Consider the following 15796-nt stretch of genomic DNA (forward strand, 5'->3'; position numbering starts at 1 on the left):
AGCGCTGGGATGGGGCACAGGGGTGGGAAGGGGTTCCTAGGGGAGCCCCAACCCCTGCTCTGTGGGACAAGAGGTGCTGACGGGGAGCTCTCAGAGCTGAGATTTCAGCTCTCTCTCGGCTGCATTCCCCAAAGACCACAGCAGGGATTTACCGATGAGGGCGTTAGTTCTTCCTCCCGCACCCGTACAATCGCTGTCCGTGTATCTCGGCTCCCTTCCAAGCCCTAAGGGAACAGCCAGGTTCAAGTCACCTTGCCCCAAATTCCCCTTAATCCCTCTCTCTGGGGCGGAAGAAAGAGACACCTCCTCCACACCCTCCTCCCCTTCCCGGGGTCGGATTTGAATATCCAGGTGTGAGCATCGGCCACCCTCGTTAACAAGTTTGATAATTTACCCGGCTCGTTCCTGCCGAAGGGATCTGAACGCAGCGCGGCTCCTCCCGATCCCGCAACGCCGTTCGCAGCCCCACCGCCCCGCATCGTAACCCCGCACCATGCCGGCCCTGCGGCTCCTCGTCCTCGGGCTCCTCCTGGCTCTGGAGCCCGCGAGCTGCCAGGAAGGTAAGAGCTCCGTTCCTGGAGAAACCGAGGCACGAGGGGTAGGGGTGGCTTTTGGGACAGGAGAGTTGCTTAGGAACGGGAAAAATGCCTCGGTTCCCCCTGCAGCTCTGCCTTCCTATGTGAGCTCAGTGGTAGATCTGGCTGCAGATGGAACAGTCTTTACCTGTTTAGCTTGATGCCAGGTTACACTTTGATGCAGCAGCTCCAACTGATCCCCAGCACTTAAAGATGGGCGATGTGTTTTCTTACAAATTGCTTTCTTATTTGCCTCTGGAAGGCACTGCTCTGCTTCTAGCTCTCAAAGTGGCAGGATTTGTTAATTCGTAGCTCTGATCCCTGTGGAGGTAGTAGGGCCAAATATTTTCCTCTGCAAATCATGCTTTCATTCCCTTCCTGGAGACTTAATAGAGAAACTTCCTATTGCTCTGACATTATTTTTACGAAACTCGGGACTTGTCTGACACTTCAAATAATCAGGAGTAATTAAAACAAATCAGGTCTTGCCAAAGAGCTGGAAAATTCCCTCCCCTTTTCTCCTCCTGATGCTCTGGCCTTGACCGCTCTTCCTCTATTTGTTTACCAACTTGTGAAAGGCTGAGCAGTGTGGGGTCTCCACTGTCAGCAGGATTGGATGTTTTGCTGCTGCCTTGAAAGAAAAAAAAGAAGGGGAAAAAAAAAAAAAAAAAAGCCTTTAGTGCAGTTTCAGAGCTGGCACAGCTTCCTCGGCCATAGCAAAGCACTGGCACAGCTGCCCAGGGAGGTGATGGGGTCACTGTCCCTGGAGGTATTAGGAACCATAGGGATGTGGCACTGAGGGACGTGGTCAGTGGGCATGGTGGGGTGGGGTTGGGGGTGGTGGTCTTAGAGGTCTTTTCCGATGTCTATGATTGTATGAAAGCTCAGGGGACAGCTGATGCCTTCTAAGCACTCAGGAAAGATGGCACAGAAGTCCTGGATGTACCTTCAGCCCAGCCTTGGAGCATGGAAACAGAGTTACAGCACATGAAAGGGCTTATTTTGGCACTGGTGTTTTCCCTCGTCTTGTTTGTAGCTGCAGATGGATGTGTGTGCCTCTGCCAGGGAGTGCAGAGGCTGCATCCCATGCTGGTTAGTTGGCTGAGGAATTCCTGCGTGATGGAAAAAATCATCATTACTATGGGCAGAAGGGAGATGAGATGGCAGGGATGCTCTAGGAGGGATGCCTCCATTAAAACCTTTTTTGGGAAGGGGTCTCTCATCCTCAGGGTCATGCACCTTGTTGAGCACTTTGCCTCTGCTCTGGTTTTCTGCTCATATTTGTGCACTGTGTTCTCGTAGCCCCTGGCACGAGGCTGTGAGGCTGCTCGAAGCCAAAAGTGCCCCATTCTTGTGTACTGCTCATCCCTTTAGCTCTGGGTGCTCTGAAATTGCATGGGAACAACGGTCTGAGGGAAGCTTTGCTCGCAAAACCTGTATCTCCTGAGCACAGCTGGCTGTGGGAGGTCTCCTACCATTTATCTTCTCACCTTCCCTCTTGGAAGACCAAGAGAAGAGAACTTGGAGGTTTTGGTCGCTGCTGAATGCCATAGATAAGTTGAGGTGGGAAGGGATCTCTGGAGGTAGCCTGCTCAGCCCCAGCAGAAACACCTATGACAGGGTGCCTAGGCCCAGCTCCAGGCAGCTTTTGAAGATCTCCAAGGAGAAACATGCCCTGGTGCCCCATCACCTGCACAGCACAGAAGGACTTCCTGCTGTTTTGACAACAATGCATTCCTAAGCTGACCCTGAACTCCCTCAGTCCCATCACAAACCTCATTGCAGTCTGGAAACCATGGCCCCAGCAGGAAAATAAAACACAAATAATAAATAAATCTAGCAGAGATAACAGTCAAGGACTGAGCAAGGGAGGAAATGAAGCTGTCAGACCCCCAAGGCAGGGGGAATGTTTGTCTTTGGGGCTGCACTGCAGGGCAGGAGCATCTCCTGCCCATTAGGTAGTGCAGGTTCTGACCAAGCCCTGCTCCCTCTGCCTGCTGCCACCCGTGTGGCACTGCTCAGCGCTGATCTGAGGGGCTGCAGTTGAGGCATGTGGATACAAGAGGGAATTTCCGCCTGGATTCCTCCTGTCTGAGTGTCGATCCAAAGGCTTTGCTGTGAGCACATCTGCACAGGCAGGAGGAAGGGTGAGACAGCTGCCGGCAGCGCAGGCAGCGTGCCTGTGGGGGGCTGGTTTGCAAACACAGGTTGCATAGTCCACTTTTATTGCCTCTGGGGAAGGTTATCTGCAGTTGAGAGCAGAAATTTGTCTGGACAGCGTGTTCAGCCATGTAAGTCTCTGGAGCTGGGCTGAAGTGTTCCCACTGGTGTCTGGTGGCAGTGGCTCTGACATGGCTCTGCAGAACTCAGCTCCCTTCTGCGTGTTGCTGACACTGTGCTGGAGAATCTCACCCAAGTGGGCAAAGCACATAAATGCATTTCTAATCCCTCTTCTCCTTCTTTCCCTGCAGCCAGGGGCAAACTTCAGCCTTGGTCACAAGGTGTCATTGCTGTGGTGGTGTTTCTGGTGCTGGTGGCAATCTGCTTCGTGGTCAACAGATTCTGGTGCAAGAAGCAGCAGTGAGTGCTGGGGCCCTGGGAGTGCTTCGGGCTGTCCTGTTTGTTGCTGGATAAGGTGGCCAAGCAGTCACAGCACTGTGATGTGGACTCAACCCATGGGAGATGCAGTGTGGGGCCACTGCTCAGCTTGGCTGACCCTTGCCTGCCTGCTGGGCTATAGGACATGGTCTAGAAGCCCAGTGTTGATGAGGACAAGTGCTGGAGGGGCTTTCCCATGGGCTGAGATGTGCACACATGCACACAAACACTGTGTTGTGCCAGGGGAGGCACAGCCCTGCCTATCTTTCCCTGTCACTCCTGGCTGCGGGTGATCATTTTGCAACGGCGTACACAGAAGGCAACTGGAAAAACCAGTTAGCAGGAGAAAACAACCCTTTGTGTGTGTGGATGGATGAGCAGGAGCACCCTGCTGAGATGCCATCAGATCTTGCCAGGGTCACACGTTTCTGAGAGTCTCATATTATCCCCAGGGTGTTCCCTTCTCTCTGCTGCTCTCCCCTTACCCCTGCACAGCCCCCATTGTTGGGATCTTTCCTCTCCCATTCCAGGGATAATGTTGAGACAGTGGTGAGCATCGGGGCCAAGGAAGAGGCTGTTGTGCCCAACGGACGTGAAGGGACATACATGACCTCTGCAGTGGACTTCAGGTGAAGCATCCCTCCCTGTGACCCTCAGGCTCAGCAGTCATGTCCTGTTCTGTCCTCTGGCAGGTGTTGGGACACGATGACAGCTTGTGCTTCTCCCTCTGACAGGTCCAAGGAGAACAAGCACGCCTATGAAAACACTTTGGATCTAGAGGAGAAGGTGATCACCACTGCCATGTAGCACCAGCTGGTGGCGGGACCCTCTGCACTGACATCCCCATGCATGGCAGCTCCTCTGTCCCAGGCCTTCAGACTTCTGTCCCTTTGTTAGACCCTAGGAGAGGTCTGGGGCTGTCACCTCCCCAATCCTTTGGCCACCCTCCCACCTTCTCAGCTCAGCTGATGTCCCCCACCCCCTGGACCAGGGGATGCTGACCCACTCCAGATGCTGCTGCATGCATGGGACCCCATGTTCCCTCCCCATATCCTTTCCCCTCTGGGAAACTGTCAATGGAGAACCCACTCTCATGTCAACATCTCATCCTCCTTTTTATGAACAAAGGCTCCATGCCATGCATTTCAAACTCAGAACAAATCGCCTCCCCTGTACATATCTTCTCTGCCAGCAATAAAGAGAATTGCTGTCCATCCAGGCTCATTCTGCTGGTGATCCATAGGATTCTCCAGCATCTCATGACACTCCCAGTCCTCAGGCACTTCAGAGAGGGTAGGACAGTATGCAGAAGGATGCTCAGAGAGGGGTCAACACCTCATGGGTGGGATCCATTGCTTATTTCCTAGCTTAGATTTCCTTAGCATCAGGGGATGTAGCTTGTGATATCATGTACAAGTTGTGACCTGGTGTCACCGACTGTTGCAAGCTCCTTTTCTGCAGCCACAGCTTCTGTAGGTGATGCTGCTGATGTTCCTGATGGGTGGGGACAGAAATTTGGGTGTGGTGCAAAACAGGAGTGTCCCCATGCCAGATATCTCCCCATTAAGGTAAACATCGTGGAGCCAATGCTGAGAAATCACAACTGGCATCAGGGAAATTGAACGGGGTGGAAGATGGGGCAGAAGGTTCAGAAGGGCTGAGCCCTGTGGTGCAGCTCTCCTTTTGCAGATGGAGGCTGCATTGTGCTAGAAGTGCTTTTGTGACTGCAGGGCTGCAGCAGGATCTGGGTGTTGCTCTGAAATGAGCATCACTGACACTGCCTCATGCCCAGGTAATTTCGGGGCGTATGGCCATAGGGATGGGAAGGAGTCCCCTCCCCACCCCCCCCAGCTCACCTCCTGGCTTTTCTCTGGTGGCTGCCACACTGCACAGCTCTGACAAACAAGCTTCCCAGATCTTCCTGGTAATGATTTGCTTAGCAGAATGTACAAGGATTACTCATTTTTCAGCCTGCTGCGTCAGCACTGTGGCTCGTGGCTCGAGGAGTGGCAAAAAGATTGGAACCCATTAATTTTTTACCTCTCAGTTGCAAAAGAAGTTACAAAACAGCGGCCTTATAATGAGTAACAAGTTGTCCCCAACCGCATGCACGCCCTGGGTGAGCCATGATGGGTTTGGGATGGGCAGTGGTGGCAGGTGGATGGTTGGACTAAATGATCTTAGAGGTCTTTTCCGACCTTAATGATTCTGTGACGCAGGGTTGCTCAGTGTGTGGCATCCCATTTCTGAGGAGGGCAGATGTAGGTCTGGGCAAGGGCAGGGATGGGGATTTTGGGATGAACCCAGGCGGTCTCTAACAAACAAAGCGGAGCAAGCATAAATGAAATTTATTGTTGGAAAATCTTAATTAGACTTTAAGCCCCAAAGGGAGAAAAGTGAGGTATTATCTGACGCAGCTAATGAGTGTTAAGGGTCTATTGTTGTCTTTCTTGTTTACCTTTCTGTGCTGGTTGATATGGCCTGGATCCTCACCTGCGTTGCCATAATTAGGATATCTCATCTCCCACTGATAGGGCTGGGGATGCTGTTTGTAGCACAACGCTGCACCATCCCTTCCTGGTGGAAGAGCATGGTGAGGAAGACAGTGTCCTGGCACCCACTGCACTCCCCATGAGCTGGGGGATGCCCTAGGGCGCCCTGCAGTACCTGAAACCTTGGGGTTCATCAAATCATAGAATGGCTTGGGTTGGAAGGGACCTCAAAGATTATCTATTACCAATCTCCTGCCATGGGCAGGGTTGCCAACCATTAAAATCACCTGCTGGCCCCAGGTGATACCACTAACAAAGGCATGTTAATTCTGCCTTACCCTGAGGATATGTAAATTATTCCAGGTGGTTATTCCATTATTCCATTATTCCATTCCATTATTCTAGCAACTGAGGGGTTGCTGTATAGGGTTGAAGTGTTGCAGAATAGGAGGTTTGTTCCAGCCTTGCCCCACGCAGTGCAGCCTTGGCTTGTTGTCTTGGTGATGGGCTCCTCAGCATCCAAGCAGTGGGATTTGGACCTGCAGAGCACAAAGGGAGGTTTGGCACCACTATGGGAGTGAGTAACAGTGCTAGAGCACATGGAGGGGGCTATCACAGCCCCTTGGGGTGCTGCCTGGTGGCATCGGTGCGAATGGGAGCAGGGCATGTGAGATAGATGCGTGTGGGCAATGGGGCCACAAAGTTTTTGGTCTTGATTCAAGGTACTGAGAGCCAGGAGTAAAATACCATCCATTGTTGATTCATACACCCTTAGTAGCTAAACAAACATCCCTGGAGCCGGTCCTTATCACTTTATTACACCTGCTAGAGTGAATAGATTAAAGAGGACAGGGGAGGGGGGAGAAAGCAGAAGAATCCAGGAGAAAAAAAAAAAAGAAAAAACAACCAGGTTTGGGGATTGTTAATTATTCTCTGGGGTCTCTAATCTTTAACTGGCAAACAGCATCGCTAACTGTCTTAAAGCCCCTCCTGGAACATCCTGATAATAAGCCATCTGCATGAAGGCACCCCGTTATCTGCCCTCCTCCAGCCGTCTGTGACATGGCTGGAGTGGGAGATAATGGATGTGCGGCGTGTAATAACGACACGTCATTCATGATTATCGGCCTGATACCCAACCTTTTAGCTCCATTGTTTGTGCATTGAAAAAAAAATTTAAATAAATAAAAAAAGGAAAAAAAAAGGGAAGGGGAGGGAGGGAAAGATGGGGGGGGAAAAGGAGGATTTTTGGTGCTGTGTGTACAGACTAAAGCATCTCCCTGCTAAACAGGCTGGCTCTGGTGGCATCTCCCTGAGGGGCTGTGGTACCCGGTAAGGAATCGCCCATCCGGATGCTGTATCCATGGTGATGGATGGAGAGAGATGAGGCAGCACAGAATTGTCACTGCCTGGCAGGATGTTTGGGGACAGGGCTCCGGAGATGAGGTCTCCAGCGCTCTCTCTTCGTGCTGCTTTTGCAGTGGTGTCAGTGGAGGAGGTTGTGTTGCGCAGCCTTTTTACAGGGAAGATGTCTGATGGAGGTGGCAGAGCAGAAAGACCAAATCGTTCCCTGCACCTAAGAGCTCAGCCCCTCGAGGATGTGGGATTTTATTCTTTCAAAGCTGGGGGGAGGAGGAGAGCTGGGGCAGATCTCTGAGATCAGCGTGAGCCCATGGGCGCTGCGAGGGTGACGGCATCAGCACTTCTATCTGCGTGCAGCCCCTGTGCCTTATTCTCGATGCTCGCTGTGTCGGGAACAGGCAATGACTCGTCTTCCTGACCCTAACAACTCCGCCGCGAGCCCATAGGCAGTACCATGCTGTGCTGCACTCAGAGCCAGAAGGGCAGAATTGGATTTTTCCCGGTTCTCTCAGTGCCACCCAGTGGAGCTGCGCGGACCTGCAAGCTGAGCTGGTGAAAAGGGGGGTCCCACGGCCGCCCTCCCCCGGCCCCCAACCTCACGAGGTGCGCATAGAGAACCTCCCCGTGCCCTCCCCTAAACCCTTCCAGCACCGCTCTCTGATGGTGGTTTTTTGCCTTTCACTCCGGTACTGAGCGCTCAGTTCTCAGCCCGTACAGGAAAAGTCTTGGGACCAACCCGTGCTTTGTTTCTGCCCGTGGATTTTTGTCATTGCCACCCCTGCTTTTGTTCTGCTGCTTTAAAGGCAGCTTGCTGTGGTTGTTTCCTTACCACAGAAATGCTAACCTGGTGCAAGGCAAGGGCTTTGTGTCCTGTAGCACAAAAGGGCTGCAAGCTCTCCTCTCAGGGGATAAAATTCCTTCAGTATTTGTGGCTTGGGGAAATGCAATGCCAGGGCTGCACCCTCCTGCACTGCAGAGCAATGGGTGCAGCTCATTCTCAATGAGGCTCAATTGGCCTCTTCCTCTCCTACTGACTGTAGGTGCAAAAGCATCCAGGGATGTGCTCCCAGACCACCTCGGCAAGGCTTTATTCACAATTTAGAGGAGGATGAAGGTCATGTGGTGCTGAGGGCTTTCTCCAGGCTACCCAGTGACTAAGCACCCTCAGCTCCAGGAAGTTGAGTGTCAGGTTGGGAAAACCTGCTGGTCTTCATTTATGTAATGCCAGGCACAATGCCAGCCTGCAGCTCATCAAGGCAGGGCTCTTCCCTGAGCTTAACGTGGAGGTGCTCAGATAGAAATCCCATCAGGACAGGCTAGAGATGAGGAGAATTCAGAAGATTCCTGCTAGCCCTTCAAAAAGCCTCAGCTGTGCTTTTCCTTCTGCAAGGAGGAGACTTGAAGCTGCTGGGCACAATGGGCTCAGTGCAGGGTTAGTGTGGATGAGACATAAAGGTGGATCTGGTGGGTATAGCCCTCCCCAGCCCTGACATTCAGGAAGGCTGCAGGTTGGCAACTCTGAGAGGAGAGTGGTCTTTGGGAACTGCTTGTGCCACCTCATAAGGTCAGCGAATCTTTTTCAGATGCAGGTGGATGCCGCTGCTGGACTTGAGGATGAGCTGCTGTGTCAGGGTAGGAGGCTTGCAGGCATTAGGGAACAGCTCGAAGCGGAGCAGGGTCAGTGCCAGAGCCACCTTCATCTCGTTCATAGCAAACTGCTGCCCAATGCAGTTCCTGGGGAGAGGACAAAGGTTCAGATTGAAGCCTGCAAGTTATGAGATTTGCATCCACAGTGCCTTAGGTGTGGGAAGTGCTCTAGAACTGGCAAAGCTCAGTAGAGATTCCACCATGGAGACTTCTTGAGATGGCCAAGCCAATTTGACCCAGGGGTGCTGAGGGGATTAGGCTCAGGAGCACAACCCCATGCACCTATGAGGAGGGAAAGGGATGAAGGATTTGTTACCTGGGTCCTGCAGAGAAAGGCAGGAAAGCGTGCGAATGCCTGTGTGCTGAGTTCTCAGGAGAAAACCTCAGGGGATCAAATACCTGTGGGAGGAACAAAGGCCATTTGGTCAGCATTGGCCTAACCATGAGTGGCACCAGGTTCTCTGGTGCCCAAGGTAGGGCTGGAATGGCCTTTGCTGCTCCAGGAGAGCTGCAGCTGACATTCATTCATTCCTCTGCAAAGCCACTGGATGGATGAAAAGAGGGTGCTGGTGGCTTTGCTGATGTTCCCCTTGGAGATATCTCATCAGAGCTGCTGAAGGCAGGAAGAGTAGCTCCATTTCACCTTGCATAAAGGCAAGCTATTGTATACCCTTTTCAAAGCCTTTGGGGTGTTTGGTAACGTCACTGAACTTTACATTTGGATACAGACTGCTGGAATAAAAGGCAAAAAGAAGACCCACCCCCCAGAAAAAAATGTGGCATGGAGGTGCAAGCTGCCTTGTTCAAAGACAGTGGCAGTCTGGGCTCTGAGATCATCTCCCCTTTCTTGCTGCGAAGGTGACATACCTCAGGATCTTCCCACACGTCCCTGTTCCTGTGAATACCAAATATGTTCAACGAAACCTGGGAGCCTGGAATTGAGAAAATACTCATGATGTGAAAATACTCATCATATGAAGAGTGAAGACCAAGAGTGTTTGGAGGATGTTCTCCTTCCCTGGCCTCTGCAGGGGCTGTGACAGAAGATTAGGCAGAAACATTTCCCAGCCTGTTCACATGGGTCAGCTCTGAATCCTTCCCATGGAGGAAATAATGGTCTCAAAGCTGGGCCCCACTCTGGTACTGGTGGGTGAACCCCTACTCTTGGACATGATCAGCATTTGCAGGTCTGCTCTGAGCTCTGAACACCTGGTGCCCTGTTGCACGTGCTGAGGCCCTCGCCAGTAACCCTTCCAGGCTCAGTGAGCGTGGTGGCTTTGTGCAGCCTTTTGGAGAGAGAAGTAAAACTGGAAGCTCCCCACCCAGCCCCTCCGCCCTTGTGATGAACAGCAGCAGGAAGGATGAACACAGACCTTCAGGTAAGCTGCGCCCATCAGGAAACGTGACAGGTTTGGAGAGCCTTCGGGACACTGCAGGGACTGGTGGGAACAAGCGCAAGCTCTCCTTGATGCACATGGTGCTGTATGTCATCTTCCCCAGGTCCTCCCTGAAAGCAAACCAGGGCTCAGGCTGTGCTTGTTGGCAGCAATGGGGACATGAGATATTACATCATTAATGTTGCAAGCAAGACTTTTAAGGTCATCGAGCCCAATCCGTCCCCACCGTGCCCACTGACCACGTCCTTCAGTACTACATCCCCATGGTTCTGAAACACCTCCAGGGACAGTGACCCCATCACCTCCCTGTGCAGCCTGTGCCAGTGCATCGCTGCTCTTTTGGAGAAAAATTTATTCCTGATATCCAACCTGAGCCCCTTCTCTGGTGCAACTTAAGGCAATTACCTCTACTGAAGAAAGCTTCAGGTAAAGAACTCAGAACTGCTAGCTCACCACTCAATGGTATCCCGTTTCCCCACAATCCCCTGGATCTCCTCCCTGCACCGTGCCTGGTGCTCGGGGTGCAGTGCCATGCTGTACAGGAGCCATGAGATCCCGCTGGCTGTAGTGTCGTGCCCCTCAAACATGAACGTGTCCACCTCAGCACGCAGGTCCTCATCAGACAGGCCAACTCCATTCTCATCCTAGCAAAGAGGAGAACGTATCATTTGCATACTCTCATTAATTGGGCTAGCTCTGCTGGGTGTTAAAACAGCCCTAGATGTTGAGGAAGAAGTACCTGGTTTGGTTTCTCTTGTATGTCCCTGTATATCAAGAACTAAGCCAGTAGAAATTAAATCCAGTATATGTGAGAACAGAGCTGCTGGTTGCTGACTCTGCAGTCAACAGAGCTGGGTTTTACTGCAATACTAGCTCCTGGCCCTTCGGCAGGACAGCCTGCTGCAGGACAACCCATTTGTTCCCCCATTACATTTTGCAGTAGTTTGGGTTTTTTTGCTTTGTTTTTGCTTTTGTTTAAGATGGTGGCACAAAAGAAAGCAGAAGCCCTACAAAGAGCAGTGAGCACAGTGTCTTCATCCTCAGCACCAAACAGCAGAAACTATCTAGAGTTCCTGAAGACATCTGTGAAGGTAAAACTACAGAAGGGGAGGAGCAAAACCTCCTGAGAGGACTGCAGCCAAGGCAACCTCCTTGTAACCTCTCCAAAGGTCTTTCTTCAGGTTTCTGATAGCCCACACCTTTCAAAATAGGAACGTACTTGATGGAAATGAACAGGAAAGTGAAATTCTGAGCTATTTATGTTCAGTCACTGCATCTCACACATCTTTATTACCTTTCCTTTCTGTCCACCATTCCCCAGGCTAGGAAAAAGGGATGCTGGTTCAACCCTTGTGCCATGGAATCTATGATGTCTGACGGGATTATTTCAAACCTTCACCTTGGTACAAAGAAGAATGTCCAGAAAATCCAGGTGTCTCTTCTTCAAGATCTTGTCTAGCTCCTTCTCATTGGAGAGCAATATCTTTCTTTCTTGTATTACTTTATCTGCGTGGAAAAACGATCAATGTTAGATGCATCCTGCCAGAGAGCTCACAACTGTTAGTTCAGCCTCTTACACCCTGTTTAATTTGTAACTTTCTGATCAGTGCTTGTTGTAACCCCACTGAGCTGCTCCCAGTGTGAATGTGCAAGAGGTGCAGCTGGGAAACCAAGGAGCAGAAATACCTGTGTGGGCATGGGCCTGCTTGCAGGCGTCCTGAAACTCCCTGCTGCTGCGAGTCAGGTCATAGAAGGCATCTTGGTAGGAGAAATTCTGTATTCTCTTGTTTATGAGGGAGCCCAGGTCAAAAACAGCTTTGATGTAAGCGTCTGAGTTGCTGTAAGAGGCCAAGGTCAGAGTTGGCGTTAGCAGTGCTAACAGGGGCACTCGTTGTCCCAGAATTGGGAAGTTTGTGTGCTGACCTCTGAGTCTGGCAGTTGGTGCTGTAGCTGAAGGCACATTTCATGATGCTGTCCAGTGCCATCAGGCTGACGTCTTCAAAGAGCTCTACTGACTTCTTCTTCTCCCATTTATCCTAGTGGTGGAGAAAGTGTGAGGAGAGACAGACTTCCAGAGCAGACTCAGCCACAGTATCAGGTCATAGTTCCTGTCCCTATCTCAATCCACACAGCTAATTATTTTCTTCAAGAAAAGAGGCCCTAATTCACTGCATATCCTGTGAACATAACCATACCATTCTTTGCATTTTTTTTCTGTGTTTACCATTGCTGGGCTATGAACAGATATTCAACTATGGTTGATTTCACTGGGAAGCAGCTGAAAGAGAGAATAAGTGCAACAGCCAGAGGAAGCAATTTCAGAGAAACAAAACTAAAAAGAAAACTTAAGAAAAGAGTCCCCCCCAAATGACAGGGCTCTAGGAACCATCTAAGTCTCTTCCCTTCTCTTACCAACATCACTTTGACCGATTCTGACATCAGGGGTACGTAAGATTTCAGCACATCGTAATGAAACGCTGGAGTGAGCAACTTCCGATGCTGAAACCATTTGGTTCCACCCAAGATCAGCAACCCTTTGCCTGTAGACACCAGAAAAAGCCATCAGCTACTCCACTCTGCTCAAAACTCCAGCAGCCTCACTGCAGCTCATGGCCAAGCAGCAGGTGACGTGCAGGGCCTGGGGGGAAGACATGCTGCTCAGTGATGGGGATAACTCCAGTGCTAATCCTCACAGCCTCATCCACCTGCTTGTGTACCCTGGTTTTAGGATGGAAAAAGGTGAAATGAAGATGACAGTAATGAAATGTGTGACGTGGCTGCTAGGGTTAATGGAAGAAATTACTCACCGATCCACGGAATTAAGAAGTCATAAGGTACAGGAGGCTTGGGATCTGTAAAACGAAGCAAAGACCAGAACAGCATAAGTGGCTAATGAATTCAATGTATCAAGAAAATTCAGGATAAATTGTCAGTAAAACCCTTCCTCTTTATCACAATGTACATAGGTCGCTCCAAAAGTAATGCCTCCTATTTATTTCCATGGAAACTGTAATAGCTACAAAGAGCACAGTAACTATTTGATAGAGCAAATTCTCAGATACAAATCAGCATTTTTCAACTCTGTCACCACCACTGACTGTGCATTTTTGCCAACAGTGAACAAGAAGCCTGCATGCCATGCCTAAAAATCTGCACCAATGGAGGTGGCTGCTAGGATGACATGATTGGTTTTCATCAGCCCAATCAGCCCAAACAGATGGAAGTCAGAAGGCACCAAATCTGGACTACACAATTGGTGTGAGAAGAATGCCTGCCAAAACTGGCAATGTGCCCCTCTTGTACACTCTTCAAACAGGCATATGGCCTGTTATTGTAATGTTGCAAGAGAAAGATTGTCTTCTTCTCAGAGTTCAAACCTTCAGCATAGCATCATGATAAAGCAGTAGTAGTTTGGGTTCTGGGAAAACCAGAAGGATCTCTTCTTTCCTATTGCAAAGGACAATGCACATCACTGTACCCACTGAGGGCTGCATCTTGAACATTTTCTTTGATGGGGAATTCACTTGTTGTCAGTTGCCGCTCCATGGACTGCTGTGGTGACTTGGGCTTGTAGCTGTGAGACCATGTCTTGTCAGTGGTAATGATGTGACTCAGAAAACTAACACCTTCAGTCTCTTTTTTTGTTCAATAGGTGCTGACAAACTTGCATATGGCGTTCTTTCTGTTCCTGTGCAATCGCTCATGGGACCAACATGGTGTAAACTTTGTAATATTCCAACATTTCCACCATAGTTCCCAACGCATTGAAGCTAATATTCAGCTCTGTATGCAGCTCCCTGGTTGCAATCCAAAGATGAATTGATTGAGACAGCCTAAATGTCATGGAGTGACAGTTGTGCATGGCCATCCAGAATGTGGCTTGTCTTTCACATTGCTGTCACCACTGCTGAAATGCACCACTCAGCTCACTGTGCTCCATTGTTTGTTCTCCACAAACATTCAGCAAGTATCAGTGAATGTCAACAGGTGCCATTTTTTTCTGTATTCAGGAATTCAGTGACACACCTTTTCTTTCTGTACACACACTTCTGTGTCAAACTCAGTTTCGTCATGCTGCCTCTCTACTTTGCCATCTGTTGCATGGCAACAAAATGTAATGAAATGTTGTTGGGAAGGTTCAGCCTCTACTGCCATACCACCAACATCCTCTTCTGATTGTATGGGCCAACATAATAAAATAGGAGGCATTATTTTAGGAGCTGCCCTTGTAGAATCAGTCTTGTTTCCAAGAAACACTAGAGGTAGAATTTAAAAGTGATTTCTATGTCTATGATCTCAGTGAACAAGGGAAAAACTGGGTAAGAATATGTGTGGAAAATAAACAACTGTGACAAATCTCAAAGCTGAGAAGAATGAACGTAAGTTCTTGGGAACCCACCAAGCACAAACAACTCTATAAAAAGGAGCAGAGAGAAAGTCTTCAGATGTCTTTTGAATTGCTGTGCCCGATCATGCACGTTCCTGCATTTACCAGAAAGCATAAATATTGTGGTGGCTGATGGTGTAGGAGGACAGGCTTCCCAGGGAAGAGTAAAGGACTGTAATCCCCAAACCCAAGTGAAGAGAATTACCCCCTCTTCCAAGTATAGTCTTGGCATATTCAGGATGGTGGATTACTAGAGATGGCAGCACTGGTCCAAACCATCTGGGAAAGGCATATGGGTATTCTTCTCCCAGTGACACCACCAGACTTAACATTTTGTCACCAGTTATCTGCAATGATAGCGAAGCAAAAACTGAATTCAGGCAGAAAAACAAGAATGTGCAGGGAGAGCAGATGCTAAGTTTATCTTCCTATGAAACCACATGCAAGTTGTCTCCTGGGAAACAGAGAGAGCAGCTGCTGGCACAAAACCACCCCAGCTCTGTCCTTACCAGACGGTTGTGGCCATAGAGCCAATGTGCTGGGGGACCAGGAAATGCTTCCAGGGCTTTGAGGATCTTCTTCCTCTCCTTGTAGAATTTGACCACTTTCAGTAGGACAAAGATGACACCAAGCACCACACACAGCTGCAGAATGACTGCAGAAGGTCTGGCTATGTTGTCCAGGAGAGACACCATGCTGGCCTGAGTCTGGGGTGCCCGACACTGCCTTGTTCTGCTTCTTTTCTACAGTTCCTGCAGCAGAGCTGGCCAAGTGCTGCTGATGCAAGGTCTGGATGAGTTTTATAGCAGAAGTGTACCAGTAAGCAATGTGTCAGCTTGACCAATAGCAAGAATTCCTACACTCCCTGTTGACCCTTTTACCCACTTGCAATAACCTGGATGGACGGAAATGGCTTGTTAGCAAACACTCTGTAAATATTTACTTTTTCTAAAGGTTGTTACATCCCAACACTGAGTGAAAATGCTTGCAGCAGCACAGAACTCCAGCTCTGACACCTTCACATATACCCAGGTAGATGAAAGATCAGTGCTGGTAGTCCCCAATGCACCCACACAAGGTGAGAAGCAAACAGACTAATTCTGTTGGACTGATCCAGCCACCCTCAGCTGTAAAAACGGTGCTCTTAGTGACTGTAACAACACACCTGGACTGTAATCAAAGGAACAGCCAAAACCTGACCAGCAGACAAGGGATCATGCTTTCCAAGCGGTCCTATATAGATGAGACAGGAGACAAAAGCATTGTCTAGAAGAGTTGACTCTGTCAATATGTAAATGAAAGACTGGGAGAGCAGCAAAAAGAGCTGCAGTAACACTG

General features: G+C 49.8%; 2 protein-coding genes across 2 annotated transcripts; one reads left to right on the forward strand and one right to left on the reverse strand.

Annotated features, from left to right (window-relative positions):
• The first annotated feature begins 347 nt into the window (after positions 1-347).
• Positions 348-4387, forward strand: PDZK1IP1 (PDZK1 interacting protein 1). The gene is made up of 4 exons (XM_052666000.1): positions 348-560; positions 3047-3155; positions 3704-3802; positions 3908-4387. Exons 1-4 carry the CDS (start codon positions 494-496, stop codon positions 3978-3980), a joined length of 348 nt encoding a protein of 115 aa, XP_052521960.1. The 5' UTR covers positions 348-493; the 3' UTR covers positions 3981-4387.
• Positions 4388-8091: 3704 nt separating this feature from the next.
• LOC128072308 (cytochrome P450 4A6-like) lies at positions 8092-15276 on the reverse strand. Its single transcript, XM_052665963.1, has 12 exons — positions 14968-15276; positions 14664-14805; positions 12879-12923; positions 12484-12611; positions 11995-12107; positions 11758-11909; positions 11471-11577; positions 10525-10715; positions 10048-10181; positions 9542-9606; positions 8991-9073; positions 8092-8761 (listed from the first exon to the last, which is right to left on the reverse strand). Exons 1-12 carry the CDS (start codon positions 15151-15153, stop codon positions 8593-8595), a joined length of 1515 nt encoding a protein of 504 aa, XP_052521923.1. The 5' UTR covers positions 15154-15276; the 3' UTR covers positions 8092-8592.
• Between the last annotated feature and the right edge of the window lie 520 nt (positions 15277-15796).

Source organism: Tympanuchus pallidicinctus, unplaced genomic scaffold (genome assembly GCF_026119805.1).
Source record: "Tympanuchus pallidicinctus isolate F22 unplaced genomic scaffold, pur_lepc_1.0 scaffold7, whole genome shotgun sequence".
Lineage (NCBI taxonomy): Eukaryota > Metazoa > Chordata > Aves > Galliformes > Phasianidae > Tympanuchus > Tympanuchus pallidicinctus.